This window comes from Rousettus aegyptiacus, unplaced genomic scaffold (genome assembly GCF_014176215.1).
Source record: "Rousettus aegyptiacus isolate mRouAeg1 unplaced genomic scaffold, mRouAeg1.p scaffold_m13_p_12, whole genome shotgun sequence".
NCBI lineage: Eukaryota > Metazoa > Chordata > Mammalia > Chiroptera > Pteropodidae > Rousettus > Rousettus aegyptiacus.
This window is the reverse complement of record NW_023416287.1, coordinates 39735509-39753227: the sequence shown is the minus strand read 5'-3', so window position 1 is coordinate 39753227 and position 17719 is coordinate 39735509. Positions and strand designations below refer to the sequence as shown.

Sequence of the window (17719 nt, the reverse complement as noted above, 5' to 3'; positions counted from 1 at the left end):
CCTTGTCCTCGGGGGTGAGGCTGTGCTGGCCACACCTCACTTTGGCTCCTGGGCTCCCTGACCTCATGACATACCCCTCTCTGCAAGAGGAGTTTCCCTCAGGCTGAGTTTGGTGTCCCCTCTGGATCTCTCCAAAGCCCTGGCTTCTGGCTGTACCCGCCCAGAGTAGGGACAAAGATGGGAAGGGCAGCTTCGCCCTCAGGGCCCTCTGCAGCTCTCTGTGAGGTTGCCAGGCCCAGTTTGGTTGGTCCCTCACCTCTGGCGCCGCTCCTTTTCTTTCGCTTTCTCTGCCTGCTCAACCTTGATCTGGGGCACACGCTCCAGGTTCTCAAGCAGGTCGTCCAGCTGCTGCTCAATAATGGTCAGCATCTGCACAGTGCCCAGGTTGGACTCCTGCTGGGTACTGACACAGTGCCGGTACACGTCCAGCACCTTGTGGTTCAAGCTCTCCAGCACCTTGTCCTGTGAAGCGAGCAGGCTGCCATCAGGATTTCATGGGCCTGTGCCCCTCCCCCCCATTCCGTGCTCTTCCAAACCTATTGCCCTCAAGGTGTGGCATGGCAGATCTCCTGGGGCCCTGCCTGGCACGGGTTGGCACTCGGAGCATGGGAAAAACAGAACTTGGACACCTGGACTCTCCTTGGCCAGAATTGTGACCCCCCTCACCCTCCTGTGGTTGCTTCGTTCTGAGTTACAGCCCCTACTAGGGCTCATGCCTGCACCTTGGCCCCTCCCCTAGCTGTCTCAGTGTGCCCACTGAGGCCCAGTTTCCTCCAGGGAGCTCTCCCTGTTCCAACCCTGCACTGACCTTAGCTCCCCACAGGACTACATTGTGAGACCTACTTTCTGTGGCCCTGGGCAGATGAACTTCTCTTAGCCTGTTCTGTCATTCAGAGAACAGTTACTGCCCTCTGCCACACAGAGTGGGCCTGAGGATTCAATAAGGAACAGCTGGCAAAGTCTTAAGCCAGGCACAGGGCATAGCCAGTGCCCAGTGATGTCTGTCAGAAGGCTGGAATGCTCTAGTCTGCTCATTGTGGCATCCTGTATATCTAGTCCAGTGCCTGGTACATAGTAGGCATTCAACAGGAATTTGGATGAATTAGGAAGCTGGGTCCACACACCGCTCTGGGTGTGCTGTCAGGAAGGGTGTGTGCGAATCCTGGTCCTGCTGCCCAGAACAGCCCTGGCCTTCTGTTCTCTCAGAATTCTCTCACCGTCCTAGCCTGGCCTGGGGATGTACCAGACTTCCTCCCAGTAGGGTCACCTTCTAGGTACATTGTCTATGTTAAGAAGCAGGTATATTTGTTGAATGAAAGGAGGAATGGAGGAGATGTATTGGGCAGCTGAACAGCCATGGAGCAGAAACAGGATGGCTTAGGTTTGGGGACCAAGAGCCTTCTCCAGCCAGTGCCCCTTGGTCAGGCCCACAGAGCCTGGAAGGTGGTGAGGGTCCACGGCAGCCCCAGAGAATGGCCAAGCTTCGGGCCTCGGTTCCCTGCTGCCAGAGCTCCAAGCACTAGGCCTCCTCCCAGCAGGTACCTGGAATGGACAACTTGCTGCCTGACCCCAACCCCAACTTCCACCTGCATTCCTTCAACTCCCACAGCTCACTGGCTGCCATCCAGAGTCCTACCTCCAAAGCACCCTTATACTGGCCGAAATGGAAGACTCGGGCTTTGAGCTGCAGCTCAGCAGCCATCTCCTCCTCCTTGGCGATAGACATCATCAGTGTGGTGATCCACTGCTTCAGCTGGTTGACCTCCCTGTCCCTGGATGGGGGAGGACCAGCAGGGCCTTGCTCACTCAGCGTGGCCCTGAGCACTTCACCTTTCTGAGCCTGACCTACCCGCCCAACTACCAGTGTCCTGCAAAGTGCATGCTCAGGGGTCAAAGGTGCAGTGAGATGCAGGTGTAAATTTTAAGATCTTTAACAACTGACTAAAAAAAAACCAAAAAAAAAAAACAGCTTTTAGTATATTCATGAAGTTGCACAATCATCACCATAATATAATTTCAGAACGTTTTCATCACCTATGAGAGACAACTAATACCCATTAGCATTCACTCCACATTCTTCCTTTCCTTCTTTGTTTTTTTTCCCTAGATACTTTATAAATATGGAGTTATATGGGCTTTTGTGTCTGATTCTTTCACTCTGGTTCTTTCATAAAGTTTTCAAGGTTCATCCATGTTGCGGCATGTTTCAGAACTTCATTCCTTATGACCACGTAATAGTCCGTTGTGTGTACAGACTACACTTTACTCACCCACTAATCTACTGAAAGACATGGTATCTACCTTTTGGCTCTTGGGAATAATGCTGCTATGAGCATTCACAGACAGGTTTTTGTGAGGATGGTTTTCAGTTTTCTTGGATATATATTCAGGAATAGATTTGCAACAATCAGCTTTTAAATGATACAATAAATTTTTTAAAGTAAATAAAAACCACAATCATGGTAGGCACTGACCATTATATGTTGGGGTTTCCCATGCTGGAATCCCTTGAGGCTGACATAGATTCACCCAGTGTAGACAGCTGCATGGAAGTCCCTGTCACAGTGACTACATGGACATCTGGCCACTCTGCCAGCAGTGCCTGGGAGGCCTAGAGGTGCACCCTATCCCCGCAATGATTTTGTGGCTATCCATTTGTTTATAGAACATACTGGTATTTTCTCAATCCTAAAGCACCATGGGCCACTGCTCTTTTGCCCACTGGGGGTCCTATGGTCTGTCACGTGCACCACCACAGGAGTGCAGGCTATAGCCTCACAGCAGCTCCTCCAAGCTGCACTCCCCCAGCTGTAGAACTGAAGGCTGAGGCCAGAAGCCTGTGCATTGAAGGGTATTGAGCTGGTCTGGCTGATTCTCAGAGGTGGTGGCCAGAGAGACCACATGCAGCTTTCACACACCCCCCACCTGCCTGGGTGCTGGTGTGGTGCAAGCAGGTTATTTGGGATGACAGCCCCTTCTAGCGTCAGGCCAACTTCCCTCCAGTTCTGAGTGCCCACCTCAGGAGTGGGTATATTTGAGGTCTATGGTATGTCTCCTAAAGGATATGTGATTACATTCGGCTTTTACCTGGTTTTTAATCCTTCACTTTCAGTGCCTTAACTGGTCAGTGCTGTCCTACAGCTGGCACTGTACTGCTTCACCTCTACCCTTCTTTGTTATATGGATGTGGTTGGTAGTAGTGTTTTTACTGTTTTTTTTTTTTTCTCCTATTCTTTCCTTCAGGTGATTAGGATAATTTCCTCCTACTAGTTCTCTTTAAATGTAAAATTGTTGGGTCACAATTTTTTCTCCGCAACTAGGTTCCACCTCTAATTTACAGGAAATTCAGAGGCGTGAGGGACAAGCTGTTCATTGTTGGTCCTCAGACTTCGTGTACATCACCTGCATGTTTGTCAGAAATGCAGAGTCCAGGCAGGCCTCACTCAGGACCTGCTCAGTCAGAGACTTCATTTTACAAGATCGCTGGGGGAATCTAGACACACAATCCAAGGAGTACTTTGATGCCAGAAAAGTGACCTGGTTTCTTCAACAACTGGATTGCAGAGGGACAACAAGACAGAGAAGGGACCTATAGATTAAAAGGGATTTAAAGACACAACCAATTGCAGAATGTGGTCTTATTTGAATTCTAATCCAAACTAATAGTTTAGAAACAATCACTTATGAATTATGAATATTAAATATTAAGGGTTACTCCTTTTTCTTTGGATATGATGATGGTATTGAGTTTATGTTAAAGAGCCTTACTTTTTAGAGATACCTACCAAAATATTTACAGATAAAATGATACAATACTTGGAATTTGCTTCAAAATAATAAGGGAGATGAAAAAGTGTGTTGTGGGGTTTAGGTGAAAGGAGATTGGCTATGAGTTGATCACTGTTGAAACTGGTGATGGGGACTCATTCTCTCTACTTTTATATATGTTTATATATTTAACAATTTTTAGAGCTGTTGGACTGAACTGTAGAAGTCACAAGAAGTTTTTCAAAAGGCAACAAGAAATAATTTCTTCATAAATACCAGGGATCATATAGCTAGAAAGTTTACCAGATTGGTATTAAAGAAAACAAGTACCACGAAATGTGAATAAGAGTCATTCAAAAGACCAAACAAAAAATTACATTTTCCTGCAGAAATAGTAGCACAAAGAACAAAACCAAAATATTTTTAAATAGAAGAGAGAATAGGAAGCACCAGGAATCTGTCTCCCCAATCTAGACAACAATCACACTGGTAGAATCTGTCTGATAAAACTATTTTGGAATTCTAAAGTTAATTGAACCCTTGCAACTTCCAGGGAAGCCTTGGCCACTAACTGCAGTTGACTTCAGTCAATTTCAGCTCTGAGCATAGTAGCAGCTACCCAGTCACCACTCACAGCCACATAGCAGGCAACTATTCAAATTTCCTGGAGCAACTTACACAGCCTGTGGGCACTAGGGTGGGCAAAAGGACCCTGCCCTTTAAATATTGGGGATCTGTACTCTGATCACTGTTGCTGCTGTTCACAGAGGTGCAGACAACAGGCAGACAGCCATTGTCGCACCTCTCCCTATTGTTGCAATCCCCCACCCACCCTGCAACCCCCACTGATGAAGTAACTTCCAAGGGAAATTAAGGGCTGGTGCTCTTTTCAGCCCCCATTCATTTTTTGCTTTTTCCCCTTTTGAAACCAGACACTAAAGACCAAGGACATTAAAAGACAACACTATATATGGAGAAAACTGGAAAGTGACCACATGCCAAGGTTTAGGAAAGACTTAAAAGACCTTAAATTTACACCTCAGGCTCAGCATAGAGACAACTTTTAAATAAGCAAAAACAATAATACTAAAATCCTGGGGTAGGGAGAGAATCTGATTTCCAGAGTTACTATATTATTAGATTCAAACATTTGGCGTTTAATGACAACAAAAACAAAAACAAAAGTATGGCCCACTCAAAGAGAAACAAACCCAGAAACTGTTCCTAAGAAAACTTGATGGCAGATACACTACAAAGACTACATAAAGATGGTCAAAGACCTAAAGATGTGGAGATAGTCAAGAAAATTTACAAACAAAATAGAAATCTCAATAAAGAGATAGAAAACCTAAAAAAAATCTGGAGCTGAAAAGTACAAGAATTGAAATGAAAAATTCACTAGAGAGATTCAATCTCTTTGCAGATTTGTGCTGGATAAAGAAGGAATCAGCAATCTTGAAGATAGGACAGTGGAAACTATCAAGGCTGAGAAATGGAAAGAAAAAAGATTGAATAAACGCAAATAGAGACTAAGGAATTTGTGGAACATGTATACCTTGGATATCCCAGAAGAAGGTGAGAAAGAAAGGTGCAGAGCAAATGTTTGAAGAAATAATAGCTGAACACTTCCCAAATTGGATGAAAGACATGAATATAAATATCTCAGAAGCTCATGGAACTCCAAATAAGGAAGTCACAAGCCTACCCAGGGACACATTGTAATCAAACTATCACAGGATAATCAAAAGCCAAAGTGAAAGAATCTGGAAAGCCGCAAGAAAGAAGAAAATCATCACATACAACAGATCTTTAATCGGTTATCAGCAAGTTTCTCATTAGAAACTTTGGAGACCTGAAGACAGTAGGCTGATATGTTCAAAGTACTCAAAGGAAAAAAAAAAAACTTGTCAATCAAGAAGCCAATATCTGGCAAAAACTGTTCTTACAAGCAAGAGAGAAGACAAGACTTTCCCAGATAAACAAAAGCTGAGGGTAATTGGAGATAAAACAAACAAAACAGAACAAAACACAACATACCAAAATTTATGGGACAATGCAGAAGTGATGCTTAGGGGAAATTTATAGCTATAAACACTTAACAATTAAAAAAAAGTAAAGATCTGAAATCAACAAGTTAACTTTACAATTAAGGAACTTCCAGAAAAAGAACAAACTAGGCCCAAAGCTAGCAGAAAAAAATAATAAAGATTATAAGAGAAAAACAAAATAGAGAATAGAAAAACAATTGGTTCTTTGTAAAGAGCAACAAAATTTACAAACCTTTAGCTTGGGTGGACTAAGGAGAAAAACAAATTACTAAAATCAGAAATAAAAGGGACATTATTACTGATTCTACAGAAATAAAAGTACTATGAACAGCTATATGTTCAAAAATTGGATAACGATGAAATGAAAAATTCCTAGAAACCCCAAATCTACCAAGACTGAATTGTGTAGAAATAGAAAATCTGAGTAGACATACAACCAGTAAGGAAAATGAATAACCAAAAAATCTAATACCAATCTTTTTCAAACATTTTCAAAAAGTTTAAGAAAAGGGAACACCTCCTAACTCATTCTATGAGACCAGAATAACCATGATGCCTAAGCCAGTTAAAGATACCACAAGAAAAGAAACTACAGGTTAATATCCCTTATGAACATTCATGCAAAAAAAAACTTCAACGAAATACTAGCATACAGAATTCAGCAGCATATTAAGATGATTATACAACATGACCAAGTGGGTCTTATTCCTGGAATGCAAGGATGGGTCAAAACAAACATAAGTTAATACACCATATAAACAACACACACACACACACACACACACACACACACACACACACACACAATACCACAGGATCATCTCAATTAATGCAGAAGTAGGATCTGATAAAATTCAACACTCTTTCATGATAAAACACTCAGCAAAATAGGAATAGAAGGAAACTACCTTCACACAATAAAAGCTATATATGAGAAACCCACAGCAAACATCGTACTCAATGGTTAAGGACTGAAAGCTTTCCCTCTAAGATCAGGAACATGGTAAGGATGCCCACTTTCACCATTTCTATTCAATATTGTACTGGAAGTTCTAGCCAGAGCAATTAGGTAAGAAAAGGAAATAAGGCATCCCAATTGGAAAGGAAGAAGTAAAATTACCTGTTTGCAGATGATATAATTGTATATGTAGAAAACTCTGAAGACTCCATAACAAAGCTGTTTGAATTAATAAGTGAATTCAACAAAGTAGCAGGGTACAAACTCAACAAAATCAGTAGCATTTTTATGCATAAAAAATGAACCATCTGAAAAGGAAAACATAAGAACCATTCTATTTACAATAGCATCAAAAAAATAAAATACTTAAGAATTAAAGAAGGTGAAAGACTTGTCTAATGAAAACAATAAAATGTTGAAATTAAGACATAAATATACATTCTGTGTTTATGATTAGAAGACAATATTCTTAAAATGTCAACGCTATCCAAAGTGCTGCAGATTCAATGCAATTCCTATCAAATTTCCAATGAGTTCTTTGCAGAAAAAGAAAAATCCATTCCAAAATTTACATAGAATCTCAGGCCCAAAGTAGCCAAAACATTCTTGAAAAAGAACAAAACTGGAGGAATCACACTTCCTGATTTCAAAACTTTATAAACTACAGTAATCAAAGAAGCATGGTATTGGCATTAAGACAACAAATAGACGAATGGAATAGACTAGGGAGCCATGAATAAACCCTCACATATATGATCAAATAATTTTGACAAGGTTGCCAAGCCCTGAAACAATAATACTCTTTGAAGAAAACATGGTGTAAAATCTTCGTGGCATTGATTTGGGCAATTACTTCTTGGATATGACACTAAAGGTATAGACCAGCAGCAAAAATAGACAAATTGGACTTCATGAAAAATTTTAAAATTTGTGCAAAAAGACATTACTTAGACAACACAGAATGGGAGGAAATATTTGTAAATCATATATTTGTTAAGGCACTACTAACCAAAATATATAAACAACTTTTAAAATGCAACAACTACCAAAAATAATAATAAAAAACCCTGATTCAAAAATAGGCAAAGAATTTGAATAGACATTTCTGAAGAAAAGACACGAATGGCCAATAAGCACATGAAAATTAGGGAAACGTAAATCAAATGTAAATCAAAACTGCAGTGAAATACCACCTCATGCCCATTAGGATGCCTACTATATAAACAAACAGTGTCAGCAAGGACGTGGAGAATTTGGAACTTTTGTGCACTAGAAGTAGGGAATGTAAAATAGTACAGCTGTTGTGAGAAAACAGTTTGGCAGTCCCTTTCAAAGTTAAAAATAGAATTACCATATGAATCAGCAATTTCACTTATAGGTATATATACCCAAAATAATTGAAACCAGGGTCCTGAAGAACTTTATACACTCATGTTCATAGCAGCATTGTTTGCAATAGCTAAAATATAGAAGCACCCCATGTGTCCATCAAAGGATGAACTGATAAGCAAAATTTGGCCTATATTTAACATAGAATATGATTCAGCCTTAAAAAGGAAGGAAATTCTGCAATGTGCTACAACATGGATGACCCTGAGGACATTATGCTAAGTAAAATAAGAGAGTCACAAAAAAATAAAAACTTCGTGGTTCCACTTACGTAAAATAGTTGAGGTAGTGAGAATCACAAATGCAGAAAAATAGAGTAGTAGTTATCAGGGGCTGAGGGGTCGGGAAATGAGAGTTATTGTTTAATAGGTAGAGAGCTTCAGTTTTGCAAGGTGAAAAGCATAGGGGATGGATGATGGTGATAGCTGCACAACAATGAATTACTTAATACTAATGAAATATACATTTTAAATGGTTATGAACAAATTTAATGTAATATGGATTTACTACAATAAAAAAATAAATTGAATAGACCCTTCTCATTCACAAACCTGAGAGCAATACTCCGCTACACCCTGGCATATAACATTCAGGAGGAGAGTTCCAGTCAAGATGCTGGGTAGCTAAATGCTGTGTTTGGATCCTCTCTTTAAGAGGAATGTTTGTTACTCTGCCTCGCTCAGCCACAATCTCCACTGGTTTTCACAGCCGGAAGTTGTGGGGGCTTCTCTTCCTGGCACTGGAACCCTGGGCTGGGGAACCTGGTATGGGGCTTGGACCCCTCATTCCTCAGGGGGGCCTCCTAGTCGAGACATCCCTCCTGATTTTTAACAACCACACGTGTCTCTTCTGTGTCTCTGCCCCTCCTACCAGTCTTGAGGTGGCTTTTTCTGTGTGTCCTTAGTTATAGGACTTCTGTTCAGTTAGACTTCGGGCGATTCTCAGTGATAATTGTTCTGTAATTTAGTTGCAATTTTGATGTGGTCGTGAGAGGATCCAAGTGCAGCATTTACCGTACTCCACCATCTTAACTGTATCAATTATTTCTTTAATGAACCTTTGCTTTGGTATTGTATCTAAAAAGTTATCAGTATACCTATGACCACCTAGATTTTCTCCTATACTACCTTCTAGGAGTTTTATAGGTTTATATTTTACATTTAGGTCTATGATCCATTTTGAGTTAGTTTTCTTGAAGGTTTAATGTCTCTATCTTTATTTAATTTTTGCATGTGAATGTCCAGTTTGTCCAGCATCAATTTTTAAACAGGTTTTCATTATATAGGTTTTTTTCCATTACCCAAAAGTAGAATATTCCTGTGAAACCTTGTATAAGGTGAAACAGTGTAAAGCAAGGAATATCCCCTATTTTCCAAAAGTTTGCATTATAGCACTTCACTTTTATGTAAATCTTACATTAGTACGATATCAACTTTTTTTTCAGAAAAGCGAAAATCGTCTTAAGATTTCTCTCAGAGAAGACAGGTAATGATGTAAGTTTTCATAAAGGTGAAATGGTGTTAACTCAAACTTTGGGAAAGTGGGGGATATCTGTATTGTCCTTGCTCCTTTGTCAAAGATCAGTTGACTATATTTGTGTAAGTCTCTATCCAGGCTCTTTATTCTGTTCCATTGATCTATTTGTTTATACTTTTGCCAATATCACACTTCTTGAATACTGTAGCTTTATAATAAGTATTGAAGTCAGGTAGCGGCAGTCCTCCAACTTTGTTCTCCTTCAATATTGTTTTGGCTATTTTGGGTCCTTTGTCTCTCTGTATAAACTTTAACACCAGTTTGTTGATATCTACAAAGTAACTTGCTCAGAGTTTGATTGGGATTGTATTAAATCTACAGATCAATTCAGGAAGAACTGATACCTTAACAATATTAAATCTTCCTATCCATGAATATGAAGTATCTCTTCATTTGTTTAGTTCTTTGATTTCATTCATCAGAATTTTGTAGTTTTCCTCATATAGATCTTATACATTTTTTGTTAGCTTTATACCTAAGCATTTCATTTTCTGGGGTGCTAATGTAAATGGTATTTTGTTTTCAATTTCAAATCTTTGTTCATTATTGATATATAAGAAAGTGATTGACTTTTTTATATTAACTTTGTATCCTCCTAGCAAGTGTCAGTATTTACAGTGGCTTATAGGTTTTAGGAGGTTTTTTGGTTAATTCTTTCAGATTTTCTTCATAGGCAATCATGTCACCCCCAAACAAAGACAGCTTTATCTCTTCCTTCAACTCTGTACACATTTTACTTCATTTTCTTGTTTTATTGAATTAGCTAGGATTCCCAGTACAATGTTGAAAGGAATGGAAAGAGAAAACATCCTTGCCTTGTTCTTGATCTTAGCAGGAAAGCTTTAAGTATGATGTTAACTGTGGGGTTTTTGTAGAAATCTTTATCATATTCCAGAAGTTCCCCTCTATTCCTAATTTATTGAGAGTTTTTATAAATAAGTGTTAGATTTTATCAAACACTTTTTATGTATTGATATGATCATGTAACTTTTTTCTTTAGCTTGTTGATTGATTTTCAAATTGATTTTCAAGTGCTGAACCAGCCTTGCATACCTGGGGAAAATCTCACTTGGTCGCGGTATATAATTCTTTTTATATATTGTCAAATTCAATTTGCTAATATTTTGTTGAGGATTTTTACATCTATGATCGTGAGAGATACTGGTCTGTAGTCTTCTTTTCCTGTAATGTTTCTGTCAGATTTTGATATTAGGGTAATGCTCATCATATAAAATGAATTAAGATGTATTCTACCGTCTGGAAGAGATTATACAGAATTGGTATAATTTCTTTCTTCAATGTTTGGTAGAATTCACTTGTGAACCCATCTCGGTCTGATGCTGTTTTGGAAGGTTACTAATTATTGATTCAATTTCCTCAATAGATAGGCCTATTCAGGTTGTTTATTTGTTGTATATTTTTTAAAGTTTTCTTTCTTTCTTTCTTTTTTCTGAGAAAATGTAGTTGAGTTCATAGAAGTTAAATGCATATGGGCTGTGACTCCCCTGGAAATAAAGTGTTGGTGCTCTTGAGATGGCTCAGCTGTTCAAGTGACTCAGCTGCCTGAACAGCACCTCCAGGATTCTGCTATGAGGTGTATGTGTACATGTGTGTGTCCTCTCACCAGGTTCAGAATCTGGGAGGCTGCCTGCCTCTCCCCAGTTCATCTCTCTGTGTGTCTCTGCTACCTTCTAGCTTTCTAGGAAACACAATCTTGCCTGAGAGCTGATGGTTTCACATCACTCTGGAGACTCCATGGCAGGACATGGGCCAGCAAGACATGGCTACATAAGAACCTGGTTTCCCTGTGGGACATTAAAGCCTTGGGCTGACTCCCACCTCAGGGCCTTTGCACTTACTTTCTCTGTGCCTGGCACCTTCTTTTGCCAGATCACCATATGGCTTCCCATCACTCAGGAAGTGCCTGGCTCAAATGACACCTTCCACTGGGAGCCTACCCTACCCCGACCCATCTGCTGCTACCCTCCACTTCAGCTCCTTTCTCATATCATTCTTTTTATTTTCGTCCTAGCAAGTGTCAGTATTTACAGGTCAATCTGTGGGCCTGTCTATTGTTTGTCTGCCTTCATGGAATGTCAGCTCCATGAGAGAGAACCAAGCTTGACCTAGAATAGGTGCTCAATCCGTGTTTGGGAGTGAATTTCTTGCTCCCAACAGGCCTCACTTTAGTGCCTCAGTCTGACCCTGCCCAGCCCAGCTCTCCTGGGCCTGGCATCAGAAGAATGTAGCTGGGGTGGGAGGTCCTTGGATATGTCCCACTTTGGCTGCAGACTACTCCAGAGTGGTGACGGACCATTCTAGTATGGCTCCATCCACGTGGTCTGCTCCCAGGCTCCTCCTGGGTTCCCATGACCCTCAGCTCTCCTGCCCAGCAGGACACACTCTCTCACCATAACCAGGACTGTAAGACTTCAAAGGGACCTTTCCAGAAAACTGAAGCCAGGTAAGGGCCAGGGCCATGGACAGGGAGGGTGGGGTACTATATAACCGAGCTCCTAGTGGCTGTGGGGTCCTATGTAACAACCAGTGACAGAGCCCATCCCCCGCCAGCCTGGGCAGCCCCACGCAAGACCTACATGCGGATCTGGGTGTTTTTCAGGGTGAAGCTCAGCTCCTCCAAGGTCTCCTCCATTTCCTGCGTGTTCTGGATCAGTGAGAGGTTCTGCTCCTCCAGCTTCGTGAAGATATCTAGGAGCTGCTGGGGCTCTGTGAAGTACAGCTCCAGCTCCTGCAACCAGAGCTGTGTGTGTGGGGTGCCAGCAGTGTGGGAGTGTGGGGGGATGGGGATCCTGGCTCCCATAGGCCCTGCCCAGAGTAGGGCCACTGACCTCCCCATCACTTTCTGAGTCCTCCTGCGTGGGATGGGCAGAGCTTGACCTGTGGAGAGATGTGGGGTCAGGGCGCCAGGGCCCAGCCTCAGCAGAAGTTAAATGGCTGTTGTACCCCACACCAGTGGTGTAGACCCTTGGCATCTCCAGAGCATCTGTCCACCCCCACACCCCTTGTTTCCTTCATCTATTGCACAAATTGCCCAAGTGGTGATACCAGCTCGCTCTCGGCCCTCCCCAGCTATCACACAGCAGCCAGGGGAAGAGTTTCAAAATTCAATTACCTAATTTCATTCCAGTTAGAATAAAACTTGGTCTCTTCCCGGGAGCCATGAGGCCCCTGCCACGGTCCTAGTCCTTGCTTCCCCACTGCTTGAGGTTATTCTGCTCCTGCCCTACCAGCTTCCTTCCTATCTCTCTAGGTGCTGACCCTGCCTCAGGTCCTTAGCACCTGTCTCCCACTGTTGAGGCTGCCCCTCCCCATTTAACATCCTTTTTCTGAAAGCTACTTTCAGGGTCTTTTCTGTCCATTTCCCCTATCTAGATTTGGCCTTGGCACTTGTCCTTGATGTCCTTGATAGCTACCCTGTGACACGGCTGCCTTTGACTGACCCTGAGCACCCTATAGGGGTAGGGACCATCCTGGGCTAGCCCACAGGAGTGTGAGAAAGGCTGTGTGGGCTTTGATCACTCAGCATGAGGCCCTGGAAGGCCCCACTGGATGAGGACCCAATTTTGCCTGACATCCAGATCTTCTTTCATCACCCTCTTCACCTGCTCCATCCTGGGCCCCGACCCTGGATATGCAAGTTCAACTTGCCAAAGAGTAGCCAGGGCAGGCTCACAGCCAGAGGAATCTGTGCTGAGGCCCTGATCTACCTGCAGTGGAGAAGTGATAAGTACAGGGCCTGTGTCTTACGTTGTATACACATCAATGCCCATTTGGCAAGTGAAGAATGTGAAGCTCATAGAGCAAGTCACCTACCCAAGGTCACCTGCAGGACATTTCTGGCCCATAAGGTACCTTCCTGAGAATCTGCCTTCCATAGCCTGGAGGGCCCTACTCAACCTCTCGGCTGAGTACCTTGTGAAGTCCACACCCTGACCAACTGTACTCAGAGGCCTTGCTCGCTCTTGTGGCTAATAGATGGAGGGGCCCAGATGCAAACCCAGAACAGTGTGCTCCCAGACCTCTATTCTCAGGAACTGTCCCAAAGCAGGTTCTTACAGTGGGAGCTCCAGGGCTGAGGGGAACCCTAGGCAGAGGAAACATGTATAGCTAGCCTTTTGGAAACACCATTCGACACTGAACTGGAAATAACAGTCCCCACTGGAAAGGGGGTTGCAGGGATCAGAATTACCTCATGACATGTGCATGGCCTACCAATGGTGGCTGCTCTTCTCCACAAAGCATGACCATGATTCATAAAGATGAATGTGAACTTGCAAATTGATAGCACTTGGGTCCCCTTCCAGCCTGAGAAGCATCAGTTTGGGACATGGGAGGTCGAGTGTGAAGAACATCTAAGGAGGGTTGCCCATTGGAGCCTGGAGCTCAAGAAACAGTGAGAGACAGAACCATGGGAGGTTGTGACTAGGCCATTGTAGAGAAGGAAGAACAGAGGACAAAGTGCGTAAGGGGATGAGCAGAAGATACAGACCTCATGAAGGAGAGTAAGGGGAAGAGAGTGAGGGGGAGGCTCCTGAGCCCCCGGGCCACCCATTCTTCCCATCCCTACTACCACCACCTTCACCAAGATGTTAAACCATGAAGCTTCCAGAATAAAGCATAGGATACTGTTTTAGTGACTTTGGGGTTGGCAGAGATTTCTTAAGTAGAACACAAAATGCATCATCCATTAAAGCAAATTGGATCAAAAGATAACATTAAGAGAATAATAAGGCAAGAGAGACCGGGCAAAGGTATTTATACTATGCTTATTACATAAAGGACTGTCATCCAAAATATATAAAGCAGTAATAGAAAACCAAAAGAAAAAGGCCAACAATCTAATAACAATGTACAAAAATTGGACAGACACCACCCCACCCCTGAATTAAACTTGTCTTTGATTTTCTATATCCTGATGCTTTGATATTTGGGGCCATGCTGACTCCAGAAAGGACAAACACCATTGAATGTGCTTTTTAAATGCAAAGCGACCAATCCAGAGTCCACATCCCATGCTCTCACACTGGCCGGCACTCTCTCTCTCTGCCTAATTCTCAGGGCCAGGTAGCAGACAACTTGGACAGCCACTATGCCCCAGAGCGCTGAAATTATTCAAATCAGCCAATCCTAGGCCCGTTTACCCTGTCTCACCTGTTCCTTCTTGCAAAAACCACAATAAAGGCTCCTGTCCACAGTTCCCCTGCTTCCTCTGCCTCCTGACCACCCTGGTGCTTCCCAGTTGGCCCCCCAGGGCATGGCATGCCCTCCCCTCTGGGAACAAACTCTCTTTTCACTGGTAGTAGTTTTTTGATCTATTGGCCTTACTGAACCTCAGATTTTCTATCAATACACTCTATTTTAAAACAACCCTGCCAGAATACCTAGAATGAAAGATGATTTGATGAGTAAGTGGGGCAACTGGAACTCTCATGAGTGCTGACGGGCATGTAAAATGGGGCAACCAATGTGGAGGACTGTATGCAGAAGCCACTAAAACTAAACATATGCTCACACTATGAACCAAAAATTCCACTCCTATTTTCAATGAAATAGTGCTCATGCATAAAATAGTGCTCAGATAGAAAAGCACAAGAATGTTTGTAGCATCTTTAACCAAAATGACCAAGAATTGGAAATAACCCAAATGGCTACCTATAGGAGAATGGACTAAGATAGCAGGGCTTATTTCCACAGTGGGATATGAAACAGCAGGAGAAAGAAAAGCCCATGGCTGCACAAAGCCAGGTAGCTAAAGAGTGGAAAGATCCAGGCACAAAGAGCAGTGGTGTTGTTCTAAGTGCATCAAGTTCAAGAACAAGGAAAGTGACCCAGGGTGATTGAGATCAAAACAGTGGATACATTCCGGTGTAGGATCTGACTGGGAGATGGCACAAGGGAGTTCTGGGCACTGGGAATGTTTTCTATCTGGATCTGAGTGTGATCACATGGGTATATATATGTGTAAAAAGTCATGTTTACCTAAGATTTGTTCATTTTAACAAATCTTATGTCATGTCAATAACACCTCAATATAAGAGAAAAAAAGTAAAATAACTACATCCAATTATGTTGCCGCTTTGCAGAAAATTCCTGGCCTCTGTAGGCTCTGGTCCTGAGGGTGGACGCTGGAGCCAGAGCCCGTGGTTCCAAGGCCAGCTGGCTGCTTTATGCCTCAGTTTCCTCACATGTCATGTGGGTGGTCCTCCAGGAGTTGCTGGGGTTTTGGATGGCTGAGATGGAGGAGCAAGGAAACTGGGGGCATCTGGGGGAGGGGTGGCGAGAGGATGAGGCAGTGTGAGGACAGGAAGGGGCTTGCTGAGGAGAGAGGCAGTGGTGGTGGGGAATGAGGTCGTCAATCCTGTGTTCACTGCTAGAGAACACAGGGGATTGTGTGTGGGGTGTCTGGGGCATTGCAGAAAGAAATCCAAGAGATGTCCAAGAGGTGTCTGGCATCCCAGAGGTGGGAGCTGGAAGGGCTATGGGGCAAGAGTCACTGGAGTTGAAACTCGCCCCCAGCAGGAGGCATGGCTGTCAGCTAGAACCTCCAGGATGACTGATGGAACTATCAGGCACTAGGACAATTCAGCAGGGCCAGCAGACCCAGCTCTGAGTGCCCCCTGGGATGGTGGATTTTATGTTTCAACATGGCTAAGTCAAACATTATTCTAGATGTTTCTGTGAAGGTGTGTTTTAGATGAGATTAATAATCAAATCAGATGACCCTCTATAATGTGTGTGAGTTTCCCCCATCAGTTGAAGTCTTCAATAAAAAGAAGACTGACCTCCCCAAAGGTAGAGGGAATTCTGCCAGTACATTGCCTTCAGACACAAACAGTAGGTAGCAGCAGCTCTATAGCCTGCTAGCCCGCCCATAGATTGTGGACTTGCCAGCCCCTCAATCACATGAACCAATCAATCTCAATATCTCTCAATATCTCAGTCTCTCTCTCTCTCTCCCTCCCCCTCCCTCTGACCCCCATCCCAGACTTCCCACATGGCTCTCCAGGCCCTCATTCTTGAGGTGGTCCAGACTCCATGGGACAGGTTAGTGCCTGACAGTGGCTCTGGCACACTGAAGGCAAATAAATGCCTGACAGCCAGGTGATGCTGTAGTCAGCGCCCTGCCCCTTATTCATATCTTATGAATTTTGCTCCAGCCAGCACCAAGAGACCAGGGGCTGGATGGGCCACCAGGAAAATTTGAAGGTTAAGGATAAGAAAATCACCTTTGCTTGTATTTAGGTTGAGTTATAAGACATGCCAGTACTCTTTGGACCTACAAACACAGCAACTTGATATGGTTCAACATCCTATTTGCATAAAAATGGCTGGACATGCAGGAAATAATAAAATTCATTGCAGTACTACTACCTGTGGCTTCTTGGGCCAACAGCTTGGGAAGGAGGCACACGGGGGGTGGGAGGAGGCGGTTAAGACTTCTCAATTTATATCTTCTATAGAGTTGTGATTTTTTTGAATGTTTCAGTGAGGAAGGAGGAGTAACTGGATGACCCAGCAGATAAACATACCCACCCTAGAACCAGATGGAGTGGGTGACAGCTCTGGCCTTGCAGGCCTCTGCGGAGGGACATGTTTGCACTGGACCACAGATCTGTTTGGGTTTCTGTTTGTCTCTCATTGTGTTTTTTTGGAAGATTTGAAAGTAACCATCACACTTAAAATCTGGGTAATTTAATAGAAAAGTCTAGACTCTGGCTTCTCTCAAATGGCTCTGGAGTTCTGGCCCCTGGGCTGGCGCTCCCTGGCTACAAAAGGCTGGTGGAGTGCATGTGCCGTCTTGTTCCCTGTGCCCACTTGGCCACCCTCATCTGTTTACATTTGACTAGTCCTTTAGCACCTGAGTGGCTCACCCCAGGCTTAAGTTTATTGATTATGCAGAAATAAGCCTTTGTTGAGAAAACCTCTTGATTTTCCAGCTTAAATCAGACTATACACCCTCCAGGTTGGGAAGAGCCCCTCCTTAAACTTTCCCTTTCAG

General features: G+C 43.1%; 1 protein-coding gene across 6 annotated transcripts in view; it reads right to left on the bottom strand.

The window, feature by feature from the left end:
* Positions 1-17719, bottom strand: part of CFAP100 (cilia and flagella associated protein 100) — a 44498-nt gene that overhangs the window by 2096 nt on the left and 24683 nt on the right. For 5 of the 6 annotated variants that reach the window (XM_036229739.1, XM_036229740.1, XM_016160530.2 and 2 more), the window contains 4 exons: positions 12549-12597; positions 12297-12448; positions 1637-1772; positions 257-462 (listed from right to left, as the gene is read on the bottom strand). In XM_036229739.1, coding sequence (XP_036085632.1) covers positions 257-462; positions 1637-1772; positions 12297-12448; positions 12549-12597 — 543 coding nt within the window. Of the gene's footprint in view, positions 1-256; positions 463-1636; positions 1773-12296; positions 12598-17719 lie in introns of all 6 variants that reach the window. The other variant, XM_036229742.1, reaches the window with a different exon arrangement.